This window comes from Myodes glareolus, chromosome 5 (assembly GCF_982192425.1).
Source record: "Myodes glareolus chromosome 5, mMyoGla1.1, whole genome shotgun sequence".
Classification (NCBI taxonomy): Eukaryota; Metazoa; Chordata; class Mammalia; order Rodentia; family Cricetidae; genus Myodes; species Myodes glareolus.
The window spans coordinates 84,489,203-84,515,970 of NC_142030.1; the positions used below are offsets into that span (position 1 = coordinate 84,489,203).

General features: G+C 36.6%; 1 protein-coding gene across 4 annotated transcripts; it reads right to left on the bottom strand.

The window, feature by feature from the left end:
• Window positions 1-814: 814 nt before the first annotated feature.
• Window positions 815-25,226, bottom strand: F13b (coagulation factor XIII B chain). Of its 4 annotated transcripts, XM_085688158.2 has the most exons (13): window positions 25,072-25,169; window positions 24,729-24,829; window positions 20,090-20,290; window positions 18,312-18,497; window positions 17,492-17,668; window positions 16,979-17,155; window positions 14,089-14,268; window positions 13,689-13,874; window positions 12,132-12,314; window positions 8,701-8,901; window positions 7,900-8,082; window positions 1,950-2,163; window positions 815-1,165 (listed from the first exon to the last, which is right to left on the bottom strand). In XM_085688158.2, exons 1-12 carry the CDS (start codon window positions 25,152-25,154, stop codon window positions 1,952-1,954), a joined length of 2,070 nt encoding a protein of 689 aa, XP_085544284.2. In that variant the 5' UTR covers window positions 25,155-25,169; the 3' UTR covers window positions 815-1,165; window positions 1,950-1,951. The 4 variants fall into 4 exon arrangements, with proteins under 4 accessions (XP_085544284.2, XP_048286923.2, XP_048286924.2 ...); XM_048430966.3 differs by lacking the exon at window positions 24,729-24,829 and having other exon boundaries at window positions 25,072-25,226; XM_048430967.3 differs by lacking the exon at window positions 24,729-24,829 and having other exon boundaries at window positions 20,090-20,311; window positions 25,072-25,214.
• Window positions 25,227-26,768: the final 1,542 nt, after the last annotated feature.

A 26,768-nucleotide genomic window follows, 5' to 3' on the forward strand; every position in this document is an offset into this window, starting at 1 on the left:
CTAACGTTCATACAATCCTGTTTTCTGTGAGGGAATCCAGACCACAAACAGTATTTTTAGTTTCGTCTCTGCTGATCTTCACCGAGCCAATCCAGCCATTCTCTTCGCATCCCCGTTTTCATTCTCCACTCTGTCCCCAATCACCTAGCAGTGCATTCCTGCCTTTGTGCCATCTCTTCATGTGAATCCATTCTCAGTTATTTTATTCTCTCATTAATTCAGAAACTGGAATTAAATCAATAGGCTTTGCAATAACAATTCAAAAGATATGTAATTGTAACTTGGGGGTTAAGTAATACCTTGTAAAAAAGAAACTAACATCTGGAGGTAAAAGAATAGGATAACTCTTCTTGGGCTAACAGCCAGTCCTGATGGGGATACCATGATCCTGATAATAAGGTTACATGCCTGCGAATGAACAGAAGTCACAGCTGGAAATATAGCCCTTATTTGAGAAAGGAGGTAGCAGTGTTGCTATTGCAGGTGACCCACTAAACTAGGTAATTGACATGATCGCTTTCCCTGCAGAACCTCTGCTTTTACAATATGTAATCTGCATGACTCCATCAACTCTCTGACCTTAAGCTGTTGTGCAGAAAGTATAAACTATTAAAACAACAAAAGTCATTATTTGAACAAGGACATAGCATGCTACACTATAATTTGATTTGATTGTAGCATATATTAGGGTTAACTTTAATTACATTTTGAAAAGTAGTCTCTTCCTCATTTTATAAAGTAATTCTTCCACTTTATCGTGGCAGCTGCCTTATTTTCCAGTGTGTTTGTCTCTGATATTAATATAAATATTGAATTAAAAGTAACAGAAAACCTTAATTTTAATGAAAATAATAAAGACAATGTATTTTCCATAATCTGGAAATAGGAAGGATTTGCTGATTAAATCAAATTTATCAGGTGAAAAAAAAAACAATGAAGTTCAGGTTGAATGTGAAATCAAACTAATATGAAATGTATTGTTGCTTTGATTCATCAATAAGGAAAATATTGAGCACATTTTTATGCAGAGATAAAACGCCAGGACACCGAACTCAGCACAGTCTTCCTAAAGCTATTTTATGCAGGATTCATGGTATGTTGAAATACACTTTGTCTTTCTTCCATTTGCTTTTATGTCTGTACAGTTTCTTGAGAAGACAGACTCCTTGATGAGAAAGGGAGACAAAGAGAAGAAAATGTAAAAGAATGTTAGTCATAATTCAGTGCCTATTACAATTCATATGAGCAATGCCTTAAGTAGAACCCACCTAGAGCAGGTAACCATGCTTAGTAAAGCATCCTCCTGATTCCGTTTAAAAAACTTTATGCTGTTTGTTAATGTCACTTACTATATGAACACCAAGTTTATAATTTCTTCAAATTACTTGCTTTTTTTCCATCTTCAAAAGGGTGATCACAGTTCCCAAAACTTTTAATATTAAACAAAAATCTTCTACTCCGATTTTATCATAATTAAACATAAGGAGTATTTCTAGGCAAACACACTAAGCATTTGTATAGGGCACATAGATACACTTTAAAGGTCATCATTGTGTAGTTCCCAGGACTGTCTCATTATCTGCAACTTCCACATATTTCCAAAATTTTGTTGTACCTGAACTTATGACCAGTAAGAAGTTTGATAAATGTATTATTTTTCTTATTTCAAAATATAAGACTCAAATTTTGCACATTTAAATATTGTACATAAAAATGTGTTTCTTTTCCAACTGTCAAAATATCACAGATATCAAATGGCCAACAGCAATTTGACTTCAGAAAACTCAAAAGTTTCCAGCATTTATGGGTTTAAGATTTGAATAAAATATGATTTTCCTTTCTAATAGACATAAAGACAGAGTACTGTAGAGCACAATATTTATGGAATTTAAAAATAGTAAATCTCTTGAATAAAATTTGACAGAAATATCATAAGGACATTTTCTTACCTTTATCTTTGAGTACACTTTGGATATTTCAGCCTTCCTCTGTCACATTGCACTCGAAGTTCGGACCCACCAATAGATGTCTCAGTTATGTATGCATCTCTCTTACACATAAATTCAATATACTCGCCATGGAGAATGAGTGGTCTATTGTCAAAATTCCATTTCAGCTGTAAATAATTCTTATCCATTTCAACAAATGACAATGGACAAGGCTCTGAACAAACACAAGAAGTTAAGTTGAAAACTATATTGATAACATCTTGTACAAACACTACATTCAGTGTTACCTAAATGGGATAACCTTACACTACATAGAGAGACAAGCAAGCTAGTCAGAGTTATTGTTGGAGTCTGAAAATATGTTCACTCCTGGTCAAAGGAACCTATGTGACATTCCCTCCTGTGGTCAAAAGAATACTTGGATAGTTATAAAAATTCTTTTACAGTCCCTTTCCTTTGCTTCTTCAGAAAGTTTAAATGTATCTGAGAGGTCACTCGTTGATAAAGGGCTACCTAACATGGGAAAAAGCCTGTCCTGTATTCAAACCCCGGCAAGCCCATATATGTGTGTGTATACATATGTACACATATATATACATATACATATTCACATTGTCATCATAGGTTCCTTGAATTAGTTTTTTGTCTGTAGTAAGTAGACCATATATTTTACCATTGGTTAATTTTCAATATGCATAGTCAGTTATAAACACAATTTCCATTTTTATTGTATTTTCAAAAGAAGTCTGATACCATGAAATAATTTACATCATATATAATATTCCATTAAATAATACATATATAATATTTTCAAGATAAAACATTAATTACTAATAAGATGGCAATGTAGAAACAAGCTAGATTCTCAACACTAATCCAAATGCTCTGACCTATTTCCATCCAAAGCAGCAGACAGTTTTCTCTTTTTTAAATTTCAAGTTGAGGAATATAGAGACTGGATTCTATTTTACACACTAACCAATGAAAGTTTTCAGGTTTTCCTTCAACTTTATATTAACATAAAGCATGACAAAATTTGAACACATATAAATAGGAAGGCATCTCTGATTTTCCCCCATGATAAAAATAGCATTTTGAAAATTTTCAAAATAGGGTTTTTTGCATCTCATTTGCCTCCTGAATGACTTAAGACCAAGGGAAACCTTCAAAAGTAGATTAAAGATGTCCAGAGTTGATAATGCAACACATTAACAATAAATTGTTAATATAGAACAAATTAATTTATGCAGACACTTTTAAAGAATGCATTGAATATCTATAGTTCATATGTTATGTGAGACGTACTAAAATCAATATGCTAAGTAAAAAATTGGAAAGGGTCAATAGAATCTCAGACTCTCCATTAAATATTATTTTAATAAGGTCAAATTGAATTGCAATGTAAATTAATATTGAAGTAGAATAAAGTAGAAAATACCTATTGTTAGATACTAATGTACTGATATATTTAGTGATTTGTTTGTATTTGTTTATTGCCAAACATGACTTCACTTTGCTACCTAGAACACAAAAACCTGGAAAGCTAGATGAAACACAATAGGTCATTGCCCTTAGCCACCTGATCACAGAAGCTTACCCCTGTCAACTGTAACATATGTCTTTGAAAGCAAAAGCCTCCAAGTTTGCAGCTGCTTATGCTTCTGGACAGTCCCATTGGCTTGCCTGCTCGCCCTGCCTTGAAGTTTAGAATATAAAAGGAGAATGCAAACTAGACATGGAATTGAAGTCTTTCAGGATATATCCTGGCTTCTGTCCACTTGTGAATACATATCTCTTCCACTCTCACTGGTGTCAGTGAGTTCATTCCAGAGACAATCCCCAAACAGCACTGTTTTACAAACCCTGAGGTTTTATTTAAAATTGATTCTTAGACTTTCTGCTTTCACTATGACCAAGAACCCTATATAAAACCAAAAATATACCAAAAACTAAAGCATTTTAAAACAGATATGCCAGGGCACTGAGAATCACATAGGCAGTCAATGATTTGAAGGCACTAGGAAAAAAATTATTTGGTGTGTTTTTGATTCTCAATTCAGCTGAAAGACTATGTGTAAAATGACCAATAACAGGCATATGACAAAGTTTTTGACAATCTCACAGGGCTGAGAGCAGAAAGAAGTATGAATGGGTCTGGAGTTGTGACTTAGAGGTTCAGACTGTAGCTAACTGAGCTTGATCCTCTAAGCTCTTCTTTATCCCTTTGAAGTATTCATTGATTTGAAGCTGCTGCAGGTGAATGAGTCATGGTAGTTAGACTGACAACCACACTGCATATTTCGCATTCTTCACAGATACTATTGCCAGTCTAGAGGGAGGCATAGAAATGAAAGTCTCAGCATAGAACCATAAAAAAGCAAACATCCAATTCCAACTGGACCAAGCTCAACTACCTCAATTCTAACATTTAGCCAGAGGACGGAACAAGTATTACATGGAATAAGATCATGGAGTCCTAAACTCCTAAATTTGTTCACATATAATGTTTACTATTCAGTTGATTATCATATAAATAATGGTAAATTAGGCTAGGAAATAGATTTGTGTCTTTGTGGATAGGGACTTCGAGATATGTGTGATAACTATGGTCAAAAACGTTGATGTCTAGCCAGGTGGTGGTGGCATGCCTTTAATCCCAGCACTGAGGAGGCAGAGAGAGGTGAAACTCTGTGAGGTCAAGGCTGGCCTGATCTACAGAGCGAATCAAGGATAGGCTTCACAGCTACACTGAGATTATATATTTTTATATATAATTATTATATTGTATATGTGATATGTAACATGTATTATATTCATGTAATATATAATATATAAATACATTATATTTATATTGTACACATCTAAATAATTTTTGTATTATATAATGTTTAATTTATATTAAGCATTAATTAACTCAAATTTAATCAGAGTGCCGTTAGCTACCCCATAACAGTAATGCCACTTTTTTACAAGTTGGCACATCTTATTTAAGAAGTTAGTGTCATAGACCACAGAATTCACAGCTGGATGAGATCCTTCATGTCCCTACCAGCAGCCAGTATTGTATTTTCGGTGACTATAAACGCTGGCCAGTAGGGAGGAAGTTCCGAGTTCAGTGCTAGCTTGCTTTTCCTGAATCATGCATCTGACATATGTGATGCTTTCAGCAATAAGGTCTCCTCTTGTTCTGGTAAGTAAACATAAGTTGTTCAGAAGTATCTATGTATTTACTTATGTCCTGTGTCCTGTCTTTTCTGGCTTTCCCTGTTCCTTACTTGGTCTGTAACCTCCCCAACCATAGGCTTTCTTTCAGCTTGGATTACAATACTAGCCATGAATCAGGATTCAAATCCAATCGCAAAGCAGCTATTAACCCCCAAACAGTCATGACACTAACAAATCAGTGCACCTATATTCTATATGCAGAGTTGAGTGATTGGTGACCCTGTTGATGTGCCCCTCCTCCCCAGGAAGCCTGCATAGCACCTTCGGGCACTATGAAAACTTTAGCTACTACATTTCCATTTCTACAATGTCCATTTTAAATCTTTGGTAGATTTGAGTTTCTCAACAGACATCAAGTTGTTTGTTTGTTTGTTTGTTTTGTTTTGTTTTGTTTTTTAAGACAGGGTTTCTCTGTGTAGCTCTGGCTGTCCTGGAAATCACTCTGTAGACTAGGCAGTCTCGAACTCACAGAAATCCACCTGCCTCTGCCTCCCTGAGTGCTGGGATTAAAGGCATGCCACCACCACCTGGATAGACATCAACTTTTTGACACCACCGCTTGGCTAAACATTACATTTATATTTATACTTAAAAATATATGCTGCTCTCAGTGCAAATCATTGAGTCCTTTCTTTCCAGTGAATGTTGGTACATGCAGACACCAATTCCTATGAGGTGCTGAAAATAGATGGATGAGTACTTGATATCAAATAAGCCATTTATACCACACCCTCTAAGACCTAGGCAATGGTCGAGAAGATAGTGTAGAAAGAAATAGAGAGAAGTGCTTCAAAATGTCATCTCATGGGTAGACACAGCCAAGGCAATTATAGAAGCTCCAGATGTGTGAGCTGAGTGCACAAGAATGAGCCCATCAACAGTCAGGTTGGATGGAGGAGGGTCTCTGTGACCCTACCTCTCACTGCTGGACTATTTGCTACTGATAGATTCAGAGAGGGGAGGAATCCTAGCCTTTAGTTGTACGCCCAGTAATGACCCCAGCAGACTCCAGTAAATATTTCAATATAATATAAAAGTCACACAGATGACCTTGGCTAAACTAAATAAGTTACAAAACTAAATGTCATGAATCTGCAAAGGGACTTTCAGAAATGAGGGGGTTAATAGGGCTGGGAAGAAGGTAAGAAAGAGCGATGGGCAACATAATCAGAAGACAGCATAAAACATGTAAAATTGTCAAATAACTAAATCACAAAAAAATGAAACAAGATTGTCAGACAAAAACAATGCTAACAGTGTCTCCAGGACTTAAACTACATGCAGACTTAGAAGGCACAGCACACTAACACAGCATGTGGAAAGAGTAAGCGAATGTCTTCCTAAAGTCTTAGAGAAAATATAAACGAATGATTTGCATCAGATCTCAGAAATCAAAGTGTCATGATATAATTTATGAGAGCAGGTATGGGAGAATCAGAGAATAGCAAAAGCAAACTCATAAGATCATCAAACAAAAAGACTAATTTTAACCTTAAATTAAGAGAAAAATACTATAAAACTGGTAGAGTATCTATGAATGTGGTAAATGACTGTATAACCCAAATGTGTAAGTACATTTTTATATGCCAATGATTTAAATATTTTACCACAAAGAAAAATATTATCAGATTGTATGTTTTGAAATAAGCCAACTATACATTGTATGTAGGAAATACACTTAAAATACAAATCTAGATGGTTGAAAAATCAAAATATGGAAAAATTTTACTTCATAAGTGAATACACTTCTTACTGTCTCTCTGTCTCATTATCTCTCTCTAAGTCTTTCATTTCCTTCCCCAAATACTCAAAGCATGAACTAAACAAAAACAAAACTTAGTTGGTGGAGATGGGGGGAACTGGTAGAGGTGAGGAAGAGGAAGAATGGATATGACCAAAATATATTAAATGAAAAAGAATAGAAATAAATTTCAAAAGTTTGCTCTATAAGGTAGGAAAGTTGACCACAAGAGTTAAAAAGGCAAATATTTTTATGGATAAAAGAGTACTGTCTTAAAATTACATAGGACAACCAGCAATATTTTAGTTGCTTTTGATTTTGTGCATCGAAGAAAACAGCATCACTGTACAAAAGAAAAACTGAAAGATATAAAATGAGAAAAAATTTAAATATACAAAGAATTCACAGCCGTTCTTTGGATACCTGACAACAAGACACATACCATGAAACCTTAGTTTTTCTGACTCATTATCATTCGTTCTTTTATTCTTTAGGCCATTCCTATGGACACTTGCACATTGCTTTCTCCACCACATATTGTGTTAGTGTTCTCTGTCCCGTAAGTCCACATATGGTTTAAGGCCTGAACATATTATTAGCATTATCTTTGTCTGAGAACCTTTTTTTACTTTTTAATAATTAATTTAGCTATTTGACAATTTCATACATGTATATAATATATTCTGAATATTCTCTTCTATTTTGTATTATAGTATCAATCACACTGAATAATAATTTCTCTATGACATTATGGCTTAATCATCTTAAAACATAACAATAGAATAGTATGTAAATTACTGTTTACACTTAATAAGAATTGGTAAGAATAAATGGACTATAGTTATTCATAATACAGAGGATAATCAGAAGCTAATGGTTGTATATGAGAATCAATAAAACGAGTAAAGAAAATGAAATGTTATGTCTCTGTCACATTACCTCTCAACGGCAGACTGAAACAGAGGGGTGTATAGCAGTACATACCTAAACACAATGGTGGTGTCGTCCACACTCCATCTACACAATAGGCCTCCCTAGATCCTTGCAGGAAATGGTTCTCAGAACACCGGTATTCTACGGAGGAGCCGTTTTCATAGGAGCTGGATGCTGAACTAACAATGTCTCCATTTCTTATCAGCGGAGGAGATGCACACCTCCCTTTAGATTCTGAAAAATTATTTTACAGATTACAATTGCTACAATAAACTTTCAGTGCTTGATGACTGCTACAAAAATAAATTGTAATATTTCACTGAAATAAAAGTATTACTAAAGTAATTACCAATACTTTCTAATATTAAAGATAGTTCTACAACAAATACCATGCCACATGACATAATATGAAATTAGAATGTCATGCTGTAAAGCTAGAATATATATTTACAACTAGCAAAATGTTAACAATACAATTTAATATTTTCCTTCTTAGTCAAGCCAAAAGCATATGCCTTCAATATTTGTTACCTTACATTTCTTCTACTAAAAGAAATAGGCCCTAGATCCAGGCAATAAATAAAATCCCTTACATTCTGCCCTAAACAGACAAAGGTCCCCAGAAAATCCTGAGCAGACTGAAGCTTTACAGGGCTTCTGTATGAGGAAGATCAATCCTCGGACAGCGTGGGTTATTTATGAAACCTCTCCGTTCTCACTGCACAAACACTCATTCATTGGAAATCCTGTGTGTCTGCTGACTAGAAGTCCAACACAGGGCCATGTCCAACTGTGGCTAGAAGATAAGGCTGAAGACGCTAATCGAACAACATGCCCAGTGTTATTCCTCACCTCTTCTAACACACACGGGGTATCTCACATCTCCTCTATTGCATTGCACAGACACCTCAGACAGTGGGGTTGTCGGAGACAAGTCATATCCCTGTTTACACACAAAATCTATTAGGTCTCCGTGTAAAACCTTGCCCTCATATTTCCACTTCATCTGTATGTTGTTTCTGTTCATGTGATCCACATCAATAGTGCATGGCTCTGAAAAACAAAAGGCTCTTTTAAAACGATCAGTCATCTGACAAGTATGTGAATAATATATTTTAAAATAAAAACTACAATAGGAATCTGAAGTAATATTATACATCTGACATTCAACATTATTATAACTCACATATCCATGTTAGATGAAGAAGTAACACGTGTAGAGACGCAGACAGGCAATGAGGGATATTTCCACAATAGCCAGTACACTCAGGTCTCACTTGGCTCCAGTTTTCAGCACACAGGCAAGTACAGGAGTTCATGGGGCGAAACGAATTGACTTATTTTTATAACTTTCTCCTAGGGCATGGGTGTTCTTGGATAATATATAGGTTTACTACTGGGGATTCTGACCTGGGGAGTTTGGCCTTGGAAACACTTAGCTGGGAGCCTTTGAATAGGAAGCCTGAACCCAACTCAGAGCTGGTTTGGAATTAGGGCAACAGAGCTGCGTGGAGGGGCAGAATAAGAAACATTTTATGTGCCCTTGCTCCAGCTGCAGGAGTCCAAGCCACAAGAGAGTCATGATGGATCTCCTCGGTGGACGAGAGGGGAGTGGGCTTGCTTTCCCACCACAACAAGGTCCTGGCAGTTCGTTGTCTCAAGGCTCGGCAACAAGTTACTCTATCTAGTCTTAAACCACAGGCCCATGACATGATAATATCAATAATAAAATCCATTCTTTATGACTGCCAAACTAATTAGTTATATACTCCTTATTTTCATGAGGTTATAGATTTAAATCAACTAGTTTTTCAAAGTTAAAATGTCAAACATATTTTTAAATTAACTACTGACCTTGAAACAGAAAGTGCATTTAATTTATACATGTTTAAAGAGAAACTGCCATTCAGTACATACCCATCCATAAGAACTCATAGAGCTCATACTGAAACGGAAATCCCCACAATGAGTCACAAATATAATAAATACATAAATTGCTGTGGGTGGTAACCACCTGACAGCTGCACTGTCAGTTAAGGGGGGTGTATTGGAAGTGCTATCAAAAGGCTGAAGGAAAGGGGTATGTCCTCCTAAGTAAGAAGATTCCGGTAATCCTAAATGAGAAGTATACTTGCTCAAGGATTTTAAGGATTGAATCTTGTTTTTGGATGGGAGGAAGAAATCAATATAAAGAGCCCAAAAGGAAACTATAGCAAAGATAAAGGAAGCAGTATTGGTGGGGCATTGGGAGAACAAGGAAATGGGCAAGGAGATGTTAGGGAGACTCACGCTAAACGCTGACATGGATGGAAAACTGCACCCCTTATGCAGCTGTTTGAGCCTGCAGTGGACGACCTGCCAATTCTAACAGATAACGAGATGGCAGGACTCTCTCCTCCTCGTACCCCGCTCCCACTCACAAAGGTGACCCTTGCACAGTGTATGCCTTGATTCATTAGTGTGAGGCCGGAATGTCTTATGGTGATTGTTCCAGGAGCAGAAGGGAATTTTTTGAAATCTTGTTATTCCTAATGAAGTTGTTTCATTGCCATCTTAGTTTAGTCTCTGTCCACAGAGAGACTACATTTCAGTTAAACAAAATATCAATTACATCGCCAAAAACTCAATTCCAAAGCATTTATGACAATATAATAGTAACAGAAAGCTGTAGTTAAAGGTGTATTTGATTTGATTTGATAGGCACAGCATTCTCAGAATGACTTGAAGTGTAAAAGCAACGAAGGCTAAAACTGAAGATATCTATGCTTTAAAGCATTATAAATAATAATAGAATCAAGAAAAATATTTCTAATGTATGTGATCTCAATGGTTAATATAAATTATATTGCTAGAGTACACATGAAAGTAGGAAACAAAAGCTAAGTGATGACAAATGATTCAGGAAATAACAAACCTGAGCCACCAGAAAACTAAAATCTGCCTAAGTTATACTTCAAGAAACAAAATTAAAATTACTGTAATTATTAGATTAACAATAGCATGATAATAAAAATATCCAAAGTTTAATAAAAAAAAGCTTAAGAAAATGTAACATCAGTTCCTTAATGGAAAAGTTATAAACCAGAAATAAATATCTGAATGATGATTCTACAATTAGGAAAACTTTTTCAGGGGCTGGAGAGATGGCTCAGAGGTTAAGAGCATTGCCTGCTCTTCCAAAGGTCCTGAGTTCGAGTCCCAGCAACCACATGGTGGCTCACAACCATCTGTAATGGGGTCTGGTGCCCTCTTCTGGCCTGCGGGCATACACACAGACAGAATACTGTATACATAATAAATAAATAAATATTTTAAAAAAAGAAACTTTTTCAGATGTTAGAAAATAAAAGGAGCTGGGCGGTGGTGGCACACACCTTTAATCCCAGCACTTGGGATGCAGAGGCAGGCGGATCTCTGTGAGTTCGAGGCCAGCCTGGTCTATAAGAGATAGTTCCAGGACAGGCACCAAAAACTACAGAGAAACCCTGTCTCAATAAACCAAAAAAAAAAAAAAAAAATAAGAGAGAGAGCAAGAAAATAAGAGAGTAAAAACTAAGTAAGTAGCCTTTTTAAAAGATAATAAGCATTTTAACTACAAAAATATCTTGCTGCAAAATTTATTGTTATGTAAAAATGTTAAACAGTAAATTATGTCAATGAAGTGATTATTTGAATTATTTATGGTGAACAGACATTACGAAATACTATGCAGACATAAAAACACCAGTAAAATTTATATTACATTTTAAGTGGAAAAAGCATGTCCCATACAAAGAATAAACCATATTTGTGTTGTGTTCATGTTTGTGTATGACAATATTATGTATATGGTCTAACTCGTTAACAACAGTTAGCTCAAACAAGATTAACAAAATTGAGAGTAACAAAGGTGACCATTTGAGTGAGGAAGGAAGTGGATCAAAGACATCAGCAATGAACCCTGACAAAAAAGAGGTGCCCCTCTCTCCCAATGGTGATCTGGTAGCACTACATGTAAAGATAGTGAGGTCTACAGAGGGGAGATCTGCAGCCAGGCAGAACAGGGCACACAAAGGAACTGGGCACAAAGTCACTGGATTGTACAATAACTTCGTCAAAAGTGACCAATTATATGCTATGCACATTTTAACAATAAAATTAATATGCAAAACACTTATGTAGATCCATACTAGGATATAACAAGTCTCCTGCTTAAATAAAGCAGGGAAAATGCATTTTCTTGCGCAAACATTATTTTAAAAAATACTGCCGAAATAAATTCGCGTATGTGTACTCTTGCTTACCCAAGCAAACTGGTGGAGATGACCACTTTCCTTGTTCACAGCGAGATGTTTTTGATCCCCTCAATAAGTAATACTCATTGCACCTGTACTCCACGGAGGATCCTGTTGTGTAACTTGCCAGTAACCCATCAACAACAGCACCGTTCGCTATTTCAGGTGGAGGCTTACAGTTCTCATTGTTTTCTAAGAAAAGGAGTTGAGTAAACCCATAACTGTACAATGATAGTTATCCCAAACATGATCTCAATATTTGTACTATCACCTATACAACTGTTTCTAAGTTAATCAGAAATTCCAAAGGTTTTAGCTTAAGTATTTTTTAAAATGTATTAAGAACATATAGCAAGAACAAATTCAGGTATGTTTCCTCTTTCCTTGACGGTAAAGCGGCTGTGATAAGGATGTTCTTAAATGCTTGGAAAGATCCTAAGGGTCAAGGTCCACTCTAAAACTGCACCGGGGCATCATCCACTCTGGTATTCTTCCTTCTCCTCTTCAATCCTATTCTCAATTAACATGTGAATGAAAGATATACTCTCTCCCAGTTTCTCTCTTTTAGTTAATGCTTTTATCCTCTTTTGTAGCATTTTTTCTTATGTAATAGATAGGTATGTTTGGGGAATTTTTTCAATATCTAATCAAAACATGAGAAAGATGGTAGGAAGGGGGTGATTTTAGTCTTGTGATACCCTTGAGTAATATCAAAATCAAGGGTGTGCTTCTTTAAGTTGCAAGGTTTAAAAGATGCAAAATTCTAATCAGCAGGATTTACCTGCAGAGAAGGAGAAAGTGTCAGTACACGCATGCGAAGGGGAAGCAGTCATACTCATGGCCAACCCTTAACCCTACATCCATCTGTTACTTCTTTATTTTTTCAGCAATTTACTGATTTTTTATTGAGCTCTACATTTTTCTCTATTCCTCTCCCTGCCTCTCCCTTCCCCTTCATCCTTCCCCCAAGGTCCCTATGCTTCCAATTTACTCAGGAGATCTTGTCTTTTTCTACTTCCCATGTAGATTAGATCTATATAAGTCTCTTAGTGTCCTCATTGTTGTCTAAGTTCTCTGCTATTGTGATTTGTGGGCTGGTTTTCTTTGCTTTATTTTAAAACCACTTATGAGTGAGTACATGTAATAATTGTCTTTCTGTGTCTGGGTTACCTCACTCAAAATGATGTTTTCTAGCTCCATCCATTTTCCTGCAGAATTCAAGATGTCATTATTTTTTTCTGCCATGTAGTACACTTACACAATGGAGTACTACACATCTGTTACTTCTTTAATAAAATGCACCTAACACATGTGTGGTCAATTAAAGTGCAAGACTGTGGAGCTAACTCTACAATAGCCTAGTAATAATGTACTTTAAGTGATGTTTCTGTTCTGAATTATTAATTTGGTCTAAATTCTCCAGATACATCTATATACATAAAAATTCACAGTAGATTTAATAGATATGTGTCTCTAAACATTTGCAAAAACATCTGGCCTTGCACAAACAGATTGAACAGATGAAAAGAGCTCCGTAGGCATAAATATTAGAAGTAACACACATACCAACACACTCAGGTGGCAGCATCCATTGGCCACGATTGCAAGTTATTGTACTTGATCCCCGGAGATGGTAGCCCGCTTCACACCTGTATGTCACTTTATCTCCACTGAAGTAAATCTCGGAGTGTGTTTGTGCAGCGCCATTTTCAATGGAGGGTGGTTGCTTACAGGCTACCTTCTCTTTCTCTTCTGTGGAGGTACAGTGAAAGGAAGAGACCACTGAGCGACATAAGCATTTTAGGAGACCCTGGGTCAGGATTTGGCCAAGTCAAGAGAGTAGCACAGGGCAGACTGTGAATAGAGCAAGTGACAGTGATACATACGCATGAGAATGTCCCAATACAATCCATTATTAAACACTTAAAATATTAATACAAACTAACTTTAAAAAAATGTTACCAACCAATGCATTTTGGAGGTTCTGTCCACTTTCCATTTTCACAGAGTAGTTCTCCTGAACCCTGAATCACAAAATTAAGTTCACATTCTATGCGCACTCTTTCCCCATGGCGGTAAGTTGTTGAATGTGGTTCTATTTTGGAATGTAGAGGCACAGGTGGAGGAGGACATCGACTTCTTCTTCCTTATGTAAAAATATCAGCCTATTTAGTCAAGTAATTACAAAAAAATTATAAAGATTTGTTGGTAATATTTATGGTGCAAAGAACCATAGAAAACATGGTAGACAAGCAGCAGGAAAACCCTTTTCTTACTGCTCTCTGACACGGCATCCCTCTCCATGAGTGGGACCTGTCAATTGTCTCTTAAACAAGATGGTGAATTAGTATGTGGTTATGTTACATGGCCAACATAAATTCACAATGCCGTTCTTCCTGAAAAACCCTCTCCCTACTGACTTTAATGAATCAACCTGCTGCACTATCAGAGTCCAAAGAAAGGAAGCCAGAAGGCAAGGGATAGAGGACTACTTCAGTCAAAAGTCAGCAAGACTGGCTCACCAGCCTGTAAAACACAGAACCGACCAACACCCACAGTGAATGTCAAGTACTGCTGTCAAGCCAAACCTTCAAGTTGGCATTAGTACAGCTCATCAGCCAGTAAAGCCATGCCATTTCCATATCCAGCTTCCTCTTCTGTTGTCAAGTACCCTTCCGGACACCTTTACAAGGACACCTGACATTGTATTTAAGGACCAATAAATAACTTCAGATAATATCCACACCTCAAGATCTTTAGTCAACCCCTGTACTTCTTATTTTTAAATTTTATTTATTTACTATGTATACAATATTCTGTCTACATGTATGCCGGCAGGCCAGAAGAGGGCACCAGAACTCATTACAGATGGTTGTGAGCTATCATGTGGTTGCTGGGAATTGAACTCAGGACCTTTGGAAGAGCATGCAATGCTCTTAACTGCTGAGCCATCTCTCCAGCCCCTATCCACCTGTACTTCTTTGCCATGTAAGTTTACTATGCTGGCTCTAGGTTTAGGATGAGGATATCTAAGGTTGGGAAGTATATAGCTCAATATATTACTCTTCTACACACGATAACAATATTTATAAAACTACAGATATAATGCCATGTTAATTTGGGGTGGGGTGCAGAACAGGCAATGAATTTGTCATGCATTTTTGAGACAATATGCTTCAGACAAATTGCTAATAACCCTCATACTGTTATACCAAGGCTGTTGGGCTCAACTAGAAAGTTGCTAAAACTTCAAAGCAATTGCTCACTGCACTGCAGAGTTATGATAGGTACAGGCATTGCCATCCATGTCTTGTCCAGACACCCCTTTCCTTCCTGCTGGCATCTAGTTCAATCACACTTTTCTGTTCTATTCCCAGGTCGTGGACCTGCCTGTCAACAATAACATTATTTCCTATAATACAGCAGAAATGGTGCCCATCGCATCTTTTGCCTCTCATACCTCACCAAATCCTCAGATTTCTATTTCTTTTTCAGACCCAGTTCAAATATTATCTGTCATTTCTACAAATATAGACAAGAGAATTCTCTCACAGAGTACTAATCAAAATCTTGACCGCTTTCTCACACACTGGTACTTTAGTTTCCTCTGGCACATGAGGCCCCGATATGGCTATGAACTGGTATCTTCTGCAGATAATCATAGTACTCCTTTGAACACAAGCAGTGATATAAATCAAACCTTAGCTATTATATGTCTGGACTGCTCTAACTAAATAATAGACCCCATTTCTCATTTCCCCTTAAGGTTAGTATTCTTCTGCTCTCCATGCTTCTTATTTTATTATTTTGGAGATGGATTTTCACGTCAAGAAATATGTGACCAATTAAGATAGTGTCTCATCCAGCTACAGATTGAAAATGTATGACAGAGGCTTTAAAATATTAAACATAGGGCTGGGGATATAGTGATACTGATAAAGTTGCTTGTCTTAAAAGTGAGGGGGCGGGGAGCATCCTATGTATGATTCCTAGCATATGTGTAAAAGCTAGGCACAGTGACAGGTGCCTATCATCCATCACTAGGGAGGCAGAGATGGAAGCAACCTGATGCTCATTACCTAAGCAAACCAACCAATTCAATAAACTCAGGTGCAATGAGAGGACTGTATGGTGTGGGAGAATTATCTGTATTCTGTCAATCATGTATTTTAATAAAATGCTGACTGGCCAGGCAGGAAGTATAGGCGGGTCAACCAGACAGGAAGTAGAGGCGGGGCAATGAGAACAGGAGAAAGATAGGAAGGAGGAAGCCCATTCCTCCATTCCTGCCCAGACCACAGAGAGAAGCAAGATGTAACCTGCCCCGCAGGAAAAGGTACTGAGCCACATGGCTAACAAAGACAAGAATTATGGGTTACCGTAAGGTGTAAGAATTAGTTAATAAGAAGACTGAGCTAATGGACCAATCAGTTTATAACCTAATGTAGACTCTGTCATTTTCTTTGGGACTTGCCAGCTGTGGGGTACTGGGCGGGACAGAAACCCCAACAAGCCAGCCCTCATGTTACAACTGTCTTCAAAAACTAAGGAGGAGAGGGGGCCAAAGGAGAAACCTGGCACTAACTGCTAGCGTCCATGTGCACACAAGCACACATGCACACATGCACCCACACAGACATATGCACACACAACACACACATATATGCATGTTAAATACAACAGATAACACTTACTACACAAATGCATACAAAGCTTAGTTTTTTAGATAGAATAATTCATTGACTTGCTATGAAATGATTATTTTAAAAATTGTTCTGTAACTAGAATTAGATGTGATCATTCAGAGATCATAGAAATTAAAGCTAATTTTTAAGCATGAAATTTTTAAAAAATACCTTCACATATGGGAGATTCTGGATACCAGCCAAAGTTATAGCACTGAATTAAATCAGATCCACTTAAATAATAATTTTTATGACAGAAAAATTGGACTACATCTCCTTCTTCATAGGTTTGCTTTACAGGATGAAAATAGCCATTTTCTATTACTCTCAAAGAAGAGCACATTAATTCTGAAAAAAAATGAAAGAAGAGATTAAAAATAACAAAGCATGTTTATTTTCCTAATAGAAATTTACTACTATTTACAATCCATATTAAAATATTAGCTATATTCTGTTCTATTAGCTTATTAATACATTTTTATCTTGTTAAATATCAGCAGGTTTACATGAATTGAATTACAATAGCTACAATGAGGTTCTCCTGTTTGAGAACTTGAATGAGCAAGTCTATTAATTAAATTACAGCCGAAAACAGAGCTAAGATGCATGGAATGTTACTGACAGGACAACTTATATGAGCTGAACCTCTGCAGCGAAGAAGTCATTACCGAAGTGAGAACCTACTGGTGCACTGTGGTGTGAAGGACCACCCATGTGCGTGGCACTCTGCCTCCTCAGCCTGCTTCCCCGTGGCGGTGTAGTAGCCAGCAGCACAGGAGTATTGCACTTTGTCCTTCACTTTGAATATTCTCTGCATCGTGGAATAATTCCCATGATACAACTCAGGGGCCAAGCACGTCTCTGAAATGTTAAACATTTATCTTATGATCTTTGATAAACCCCATCAATACCCTAGAATATTAAAAAGTCCCAAATGGCATCACACTGAACATGAAAAATATGTGGCAAAGCCAACTGCTGCAAAATTGAAAACATCACTTTGCCATTGCCTCTGTGATTCCCATTTCATATTTGTGTAAACTATCTTATCAGTCTCTTACTCTGAAATATTGATCCATTGTACTTAACCAAAGACCTCATTTTAGATGAAGTCTTGTGAAGAAACAATTTGATTAAGTTATAATTTGATTAAGAAATAATTTGATTTGCATAATTTAAACAACTTATGCTGCCAAATTATCTATAATTGAAAATATTTGCATTTCATTATACAGAAAACCTTGTAGGGTTCTTTCACTTTGAGCATCTCAGCTCGATATTATTAGTCCAAAGTAAGATCTGATGAGGCAGGTGATCTGCTGCAGTTGAGAACACGTGGATTAAGAAAATACCAAGCATGTGAGAAAAGCAAAGTACTCTCACCTCCTCACATAGAAGAGACATAGTGGGAAATCAATTATACAGATTAAACTGTCTCTTGAGTGACACATAACCTCATAGGATCTTATACTTACTTCAGGAAATAACACTATTGTGTGCTCACCTTGCTCCTTCCTGCAGGACGGCGGAGAAGACCATCCTTCAGGAAGACACTGGACAACCTCCTCATTCTTTCCTCCTGTGGTTTTATATCCTGAAGTGCAACCATAGCGCATGGACTCTTGAATTTTGTACAATACTTTCCCATCAGAGACATAACCATTTCTTAGGTCAGGCTTCAGGCATTTTTCTGTGTTGTAAAAGTAAAGGTGCTTTAGTGTCGTGACAGAATTACGATGGCAATCTGCCTAATAGAAAAATTCAGATTATGCTTTTCTAAACTGAAAAATAACACAAACATACAATGCTACTCTTAGTTGGAACTTTGAGGAGTAAGATAATTTTTACTTTATAGTTCCCTGATACAGTTTAATTTTGGAAGCACCTTACGTGCCCTGCATAAAATTGCTTTAGAAATGTATTCAGTTTGACATTAACTGTTGTGGAATAATGCTCTTGTACACTATAAGAATTTCTCACTTGTATTTATCTGATAAAATGCTGATTGACCAGTAGCCAGGCAGAAGTATAGGTGGGACAACCAGACTAAGAGCATTTGGGGGAGAGGAAAAGAGAGACACAGGAACCAGCTAGACACAGAGCAAGCAAGATGAGAATGCCTCACTGATAAAAGGTACCAAGGCACGTGACTAATATAGACAAGAATTATGGGTTAATTTAAATTGTGAGAGCTGTTTAATAATAAGTATGAACAAATAGGCCAAACAGTTTTTTCTTAATATAAGCTTCTGTGTATTTCTTTGGGACTGAATGGCTGTGGGACCAGGTGAGACATAACCTTTCATGTACAATTAACTATTTTTGTTTTTACAAATTGCAGTTTTTATAGCCACTCCTAGTCTTACCACATCTTCTTTTAGGAAACGCACCAATAGCTTTTCACTAATTGTCAGTAATCATAATTTCTACTAGATCAGTATTAACTCCATTTTTTTGCATAAAAATCAGGCTGAGAATTTTCAAATCACTTTCATAGGGGTGGTGCTAAAATCACATGCAGTCAGTTGACTGTAGAGATTCCCTTTTCACCATTATACTCTCGTGCCAATGTCTACAAAGTCCTATTTCTTAAGAGAGCAACTTCAAAGTTATGACTTCCTTCTATGATGTTATAGTGAGATTTATATTATAGATCTATGTTCTATATTAATAGAAAAATGTTAAATTAAATTCTAGTCTGTCCTGAAGTCACAGAATGAATATCTTATGTAGTTCTGTTTACTAGGTATATCAGCCACAGCTACTACCATACCAAAACTCCTCTTCTGACTGGAAAGGACATAATGTAAGCCCTTTACTCTAGAAGACAGGAGTTCAGGGGACTCTCGACCTAAGACATTTTACCTAAGGCCAGGGAAGTCAAGGATAAAGGGACACACCATGCAGTGAAGCAATGCAATGAGCCCATTATGATACCACTCACAAATCTGAAGTTGCTATGCAGAAAACTGCAGCTTTCACTGGATAGGAAAATGAAAAGTGGGCATGCAGATGAGTGGTAAGTATACACATGAAAATGCACTAGAATGCCTCATCCCTTATGAACCCAGTCTTCACTCTTTAAAGTGCTCTTTAAAAAACAAATCAAGTGACTTTTTGATATAAAAGCATCATTTACAGAATTTCATATGTGGTATTTTGTAACAGAATTTTATTATTATATATACAAAGCTTAACCACCATTCACATTTAATATGGATAAGCATTGTCTTCCCAGGAGCTTGCTTCGAAGCATTGTGCTGACAGCGTGCACTGACTTACTGAAGCACCTTGGCTTTGGAGACCAGCCTTCTGCTGTACACCTGATTTTCTCTTCTTGCCTCCCACTTTCGGTTGCATAGCCAGCCAGGCAAAAGAATGATAGTGTTTTGTTTATACTCATTGGAAAGTAAAAGCTTTTAAATGTATAATAATACTGGGCAATCCGTCCATTTTCCACGGCAGGAAGATCACACTGCTTCTCTGAAATGAGGAAAACTCAAGCTGAAAATGGAAAAACATGTAAACCCATGAAACCTATGATCAAACAACATCCCTAAACATTTTTTTTTTTGCAGATTCGTCTGTGTGCACTTACTTTCATAATGTAAGTTTAGAAGTGATACTATGATGATCTAAATATCTAATATCATGCCCTCCCCTCTTTATATCTGCTGGAAATTCTGAATAGCTGTGTTGCACACAATAACTAACAGGTAATTTCATCTTGGAAACCTGTTCTGGCTTTGCAGAATAACACTCTCATAGACACATCATGACATCACATATGCAATATGCAATTTTAACCTTTCTGAAAGTTACATTAGTAGAAGTAAAAATAAAAGCTTAGTTTGTTTTAGTCATAGGTTTTTATTTAATCTAAGGTGTTAAAATATTTTCTATTCTTTGTTCTTACTCTTTCAGTCCTGCAGGAATTTCACTCACAGAACAGCTGTCCTTGGTTCAGCAATGTTTCCATGCTCAGTAGCCATAAAGTTAACAGTTTACTGGCAGGCAGTTGATTTCAAGGCTCCCCTGGAGATGTCAAGACCCACAGATGCTCCAATCTCTTAATAAGTAATTAAAATTTGCATATACTATACACCTCCACCTATATAGTTTGAATGATCTCTGGCTGCTTAGACTATTTAGTACATTGCCGGCCCATCATTTTATGAATGTAAATTCAAATTCAATTTTTTGTTTTTGAGACCTTCCCACAACTTTTTACCAACTAATTTCTATCTGAAGTTGAATGAACCAAGAAATGGGGACCCAGAGATGCAGGCTGCCAAGCTGTGTGACTAGGGTCTGCCACATCAGAACAAATGAGGTCGCTGAGATACAGAAACTCACACAACTGTGAAATAAGTGGCCTTTCTTTTACAAAAGGAGCATAGAGTGAATTAAAATAAAAAGTTTCAACAATAACTTTGACAACCAGAAAGTCTAAGTGGCCAGGGAGCAAATAATTTGCTTGATTTGTGATTGGGAAATTTACATCAGACCGCCATTACATTACTGTAATACCACTACAATGTTTGATAAAATGTTTGAAAGGAACAGGTCAGTTCTCACAGTGACTGAAGAAACAGGACCTCTCACACACAAGAAAGCACACTGGAGATAGTTAGGAAAGCAAAATCCATATGAGACACTTCATAGAAAGACACAGAGTGAGTTCACAGAGACAGCACTTTTATGTGATCATTGTTTATAACAGCATCAGACTGCAAAAAAGTCTAAGTTCCCTTTAATGGCAGAAAAGATAATGGCGCAGTTTAGACCAGTGATTCTCAACCTTCCTAATACTGCAACCCTTTAATATTTTCAGTTCCTCATGTTGTAGCTATCCCAACCAAAAATTTATTCTGTCACTATTTAATAACTATAATTTTGCTAGTGTTAAAAATCATCATGTAAATATCTGATATGCAGGATATCGGATTTTGACTCTTTGGTTGAGAACCATGAATTTAGACAATGACACCACACAATGAACTGGATAGAAACCCACAATTTTCAAATCATCCTCGAAAGCATAACAGTGAGTGAAAGAACCTAGTTGCATATAAATCATGTGATTTATTAAAGAGGCAAAGTAAGCCATAATAAAGAAGTTGTTAACTCTGTGGTTTGCTGACTTAGACAGAAAATGATGGCAGTGCCATCCAGGGCTGAGGAAAACAGAACAAAAATCATTGGCACCATAGTACTGCCAGCATCTAATGAAACACATGCAGTAGGGTCCCTGAGAATTCTAGCATTTTCCATTCCCAAGAACCAGGAGTTTACAATGGAAAGACCCAAAATAGCTGTATCATGGAGAACAGTGATGATCCCAAGGGCCACTGTTATGGACAGAGACAATGGGTAGACTGTCGTGGGATATGCCTCATGTCCCCTGTTCTGGACATGCTCTCCCAGCACCAGCAGAGGTAACAAACATGCCTTGATGAATGGAAACTCACCAGAAAAGAGTCAGGAAGTCATCATGATAAAAGAGTCAACAGACTAAAAAATCAATATTAGATGAAACATGCTTTGTAAATAACTTCACAACTGCCTGACCAGTATCCTAAACACATAAGGAAAGACATTGGCAATACAGACCAGAAGAAAAAAAATAGAGTTACAGAAGAAGAGGCAAAAGACTCTAATGAACATGAAAATACACAAGAGAAAAAAAATCTCAAATATATAAAATAGCAGAATAGTTTTAGGGAAAGAACTAATAAATACAATAAATGTAGACATTTACATTTTCTTCATGACAGTATAGCTCCTATATTGTATAATTCCAGGGGCATCAACCACATTATGGGCTTCTGAGGTTCAAGAAGAAAACAGAAACTGTGAGACAAATAATGTATTTTATAATATCAAAGTCAAGAATTACTCTGTAATTCATTGTCCATGAAAAATACACATGTTTGACAAGGGATTTGAAAGATCAAAAACTACCAAGAAGTTACATTTAATCGTCTACAAAAGGCTCCCCCAAAGTCAGCTACAAAAAGGCACAAAGCAAGATAATTAGAAAAATAAAGAAAATTGCAAAAGTCTTAACATCCAAAGAAATATAGGAATAAACGTGAAAACTTACTAAGAAGCAAGGACTAGGAAGAAGCAACAATGAGATAATCTCACTAGACAACAACATGCCCCCACATAGGATAACTTGAAGTATTCATGAAGATGATAAGAGGCAAGAACATCACATTAATTTTTGGGAGATTATAAGCTCTGAAGCAGAGATAATATACTGTTTTACAAAGTGTTCTGTTTTAAGTACCATAGAAGTCCAGCACAAGTAAGAGAGATGAAGTGATTGATCACACAGCCATACTGATTTCAGAGCTATTCATGAGTGAGTTGGAATTAGAATAACTATATGCCCATCACTATAACAGCAGATAAATAAAACATGAAATTCTACAACAGTTGAAAACAATGTGGAAATAACAGTATCTCATAAGAGAAAACATTTGGAAGATAAAAGTCTACAGTAAGGTTTCATTATTATGAGGGCAAACTATAGTGATATGTAGAGTAAAGCCTTTGTGTCTGGCTTTGAGAAAAATATTTCAGCAAAGCCTTTGCTATGCTTGGGCTAATTAGTAGAGGCTGAAAAATTGTTTTGAGACCGTTTAAACCTTGAAGAAACGTTGCTTTTCTGGAGAATCTGTATATGCGATACGTGAGAGTTTGCAGCTTCACCGACTTTGGTCCTAAGGCACTCTGGCAAACCTGGAGTTTCACTGTTTATTCACATTTATTACTATATTTCTTTGGATGTTAAGATTTCTGTGACTTCCTATTTTTTATTTTAATTATCTTACTTTATGCCTTTTGACAGCTGGATCTTGAGGAGTCTTTTGTAGACTACTAAATGTAACTTAACTGACTACGGCAATCCATAATCATTGGTATTGAGATATATGTAGGCTGTCTGCTCTCAAAGGCAGCAAGAGCAAGATGACTTAGGTAGTTGGGACCTTTACTAGTCCTAATTAACCTTGCATGTGTTTGAATAAAGTAACTGGAGTGAGCTAGCCGAGTGTCAGTCTTCCCGAGAAGGCTGTACCCCTCTGCTCCTTTGGAAAATGAAGGCTTAGCAACTTGTTGGAGAGCTTCTCTCTCTACTGTAGCACCTATGACCCTACATCAAACAATAGCAAAACTCATTTTAAAAATACATATTTTACTAAGCTATTTTCATATGTAAGAACATGCCAAAACCCTAGAGTGGGTCCTGGGAGAAATGGAAGTTGAGAGAGATCAAGGGTAGAATTAATTCAGTCCTTATCCATGAGGTTCTCAACTGGCCTTGTGACCAGCACAGGGATATTGCTCCTGTGTGCAAGCAGATTACTTGCTTTCTTTGTATGAAATGAGAGTAACATAGTTTCACCTGAATAATATTGTTGGTAAAAAAAAATTGTGTAAACTAGTCAACTAAAACACACTTATAATTATAAATGTAATTTAGAGACACTCTCGCTGGGCACTGACTCATCCGCCTAACCTAACCTTACCATCTTATAACACTGACCACATAACTAGTAATTCTCACTGGACACTGCCCACCTTTCACCCAAACCTGGTTTACACTCTAGGGAGTCTACACACAAAGAACTGTAATAGCAAATCTGCAGTACTGATATCTCTGGACAATTTGATTTTTAACACTGCTGTGACAGAATCACCTCTGTAGCCTTTCTCTCCCCCAGTGCTCCTGTTTTTATAATCAACTATATTACCCTCAAAGTAATTGCTACTTCATAGCTCCAGACAATGAACACCATGAGTAGAAATATTGCTGATGACTTTGTTCTTCTTTAAATTTCCCAATTAAACTCTTGCTATAAGAGGAAAGAACTAAACTATGCAAGTATTAATATTATGCATGGATTCTTACCTAAAACTACAATTAAGGCAAATACACGCCTTCCAAACTGCTGTATTTTAACCAGTAAACCCTTTAAAGTCATTAGATCCTGCCTCCTTATGCCCACAAATCTAGAGAAATAAAGTTTGCTTTGATTGTCCAAGTTACACTACTATAAAAATACCATACCAGTTTTGTTCAAAAAAACAGTAACAAAATTTTAAAACATTATTACATTTAATTAAAACATGTGTTACAAAATTGGTATATTGAAATAAAATATCAGGTTAAAATTAAAGTAATATGACAGTTAGACTCTCAGTTTTCTATTTACATTTGAGAGAATAAGGAATACGAAAAGAATTAAATTTACCTTCTGCATAGACTTCTCCTGAGATGAATAATATAAAAATAAATAGCAAGTATCTCACCCTCATCTTCCGTTGCTTTTCTCATGAAGATTTTTAAAATCCTAGAGCACCCGGAATCTCATCACTGAGTACACAATACTTCTGACAAAACAAGTTAATAATTACAATGTCTGTCTAGGTACCTTTGGAACAAGCTCACATTTTGCTTAACACATTCTCACACAATTCAAAATGTACTTGTACTAGCTGTCAATATTTTTCATCCTGAGTTCAACAAAACATACTAAGCAGCAGAGGCAACAATGATAATAGTAGAATAATGCATACAGTTCGAATAAAGAAAGGTACATTTCAACTCAGATTCCCAACTGTATATTCCTAGGTCAAAGTCTACCTGCCCACTGCTGTTTACCAGCTTTGACAGAGCAAAGATGAACTTAGGATCGTGAGGTAATGGAGACCTGATGTGAAAATGCATTATCTGGACTGCAGTCCCCAAGGACACAAATGATTTTTGTCTCAAACTATAACAGAAAGTTCTCAGAAACAGTAAGGCACAACATGCAGTGTGTAGGAGCTCCGTGGGAGTGGGCAGATGGATACCATTACAGCACCACTCATGTATGGAAAAATTTTGAATGGCCACTATGGGCATGTCTTAATGTCCTGGTCTTCACAGCCTAGATGCTTCCCACTAGGCCTCACATCAGAAAACAACTGTGTTGCGAATATTAAGGGTCCTACACATAATCATTTGGAAGACATCTTCAACGCACAGCAGTGCCCACTATTGTGCTGATCTTCCATCCTTCTCTCATTGGTGCCGTCCATTGATTAGGTTCCTTAGTTAGCATATCTGCATCTCAAGAGCAAGTCCGTGATGTACACTCACTCCATTCAATGCACGTCTGCATTTACTCCCCGTTTGTGCTCATGTGTTCATCAGGGATATTCTAATCAGGCTTTGGTATCCTTTGATGTTGACTTTACAGGAGTTTAGACACTTCTTTGCTTCTTTCTAGGTGGTCAGGTACAATTTAAGTGAGATTGGTTTAGTTCAGCTCAAAACATTTGGTAGAAACCAGTCATGTATCCATCTAGAAAATCTTTCCTTTGGGAAATTTTCTGTTCTCAATTTCATATTCAGTGTAAGTCTGTTTAAATTGTTCTAATTTTTTCTGATTCAATATTGATGGGTATCTACTCAGAACTAAAGCATATATTTAGTTCAGTTCTGAAAGCCTGAAGGCATGCTGTTCGTTATCAGCGTATGACGGTTATATTTAAATCCTATGTGTCTGCTATAGTCACACTTCTGCCCACTGGTTACCATTTGCACTCAATGTCTTTGTTCCCTTCATTGTCAGTCTGTTTGTATCTTTAACTCACTGTGAGTCTCGCCTAGATAATACACAGAATAGTTGTGGTTTTATGAAATTCATTTTTCTTTTATTATTTTTAAGATTTATATATATATGAGTATGTCTCCCTACCTATACCCTATATGTACACCATATACATGTATGCTTTATGTCCACAAAGTTCAGAAGAAGGTCCCTGGAACTCTAGTTAGAGATGGCTATGAATGGGCCTGGTAAAACAAACCCAGGTTCTGAGCAATGGCAGCAAATGCTCTTATCTATTGAGCCATATTTTCTAGTCCCTACTCTATTGCTTTTGAAAGCAAAGATTTCTGCTC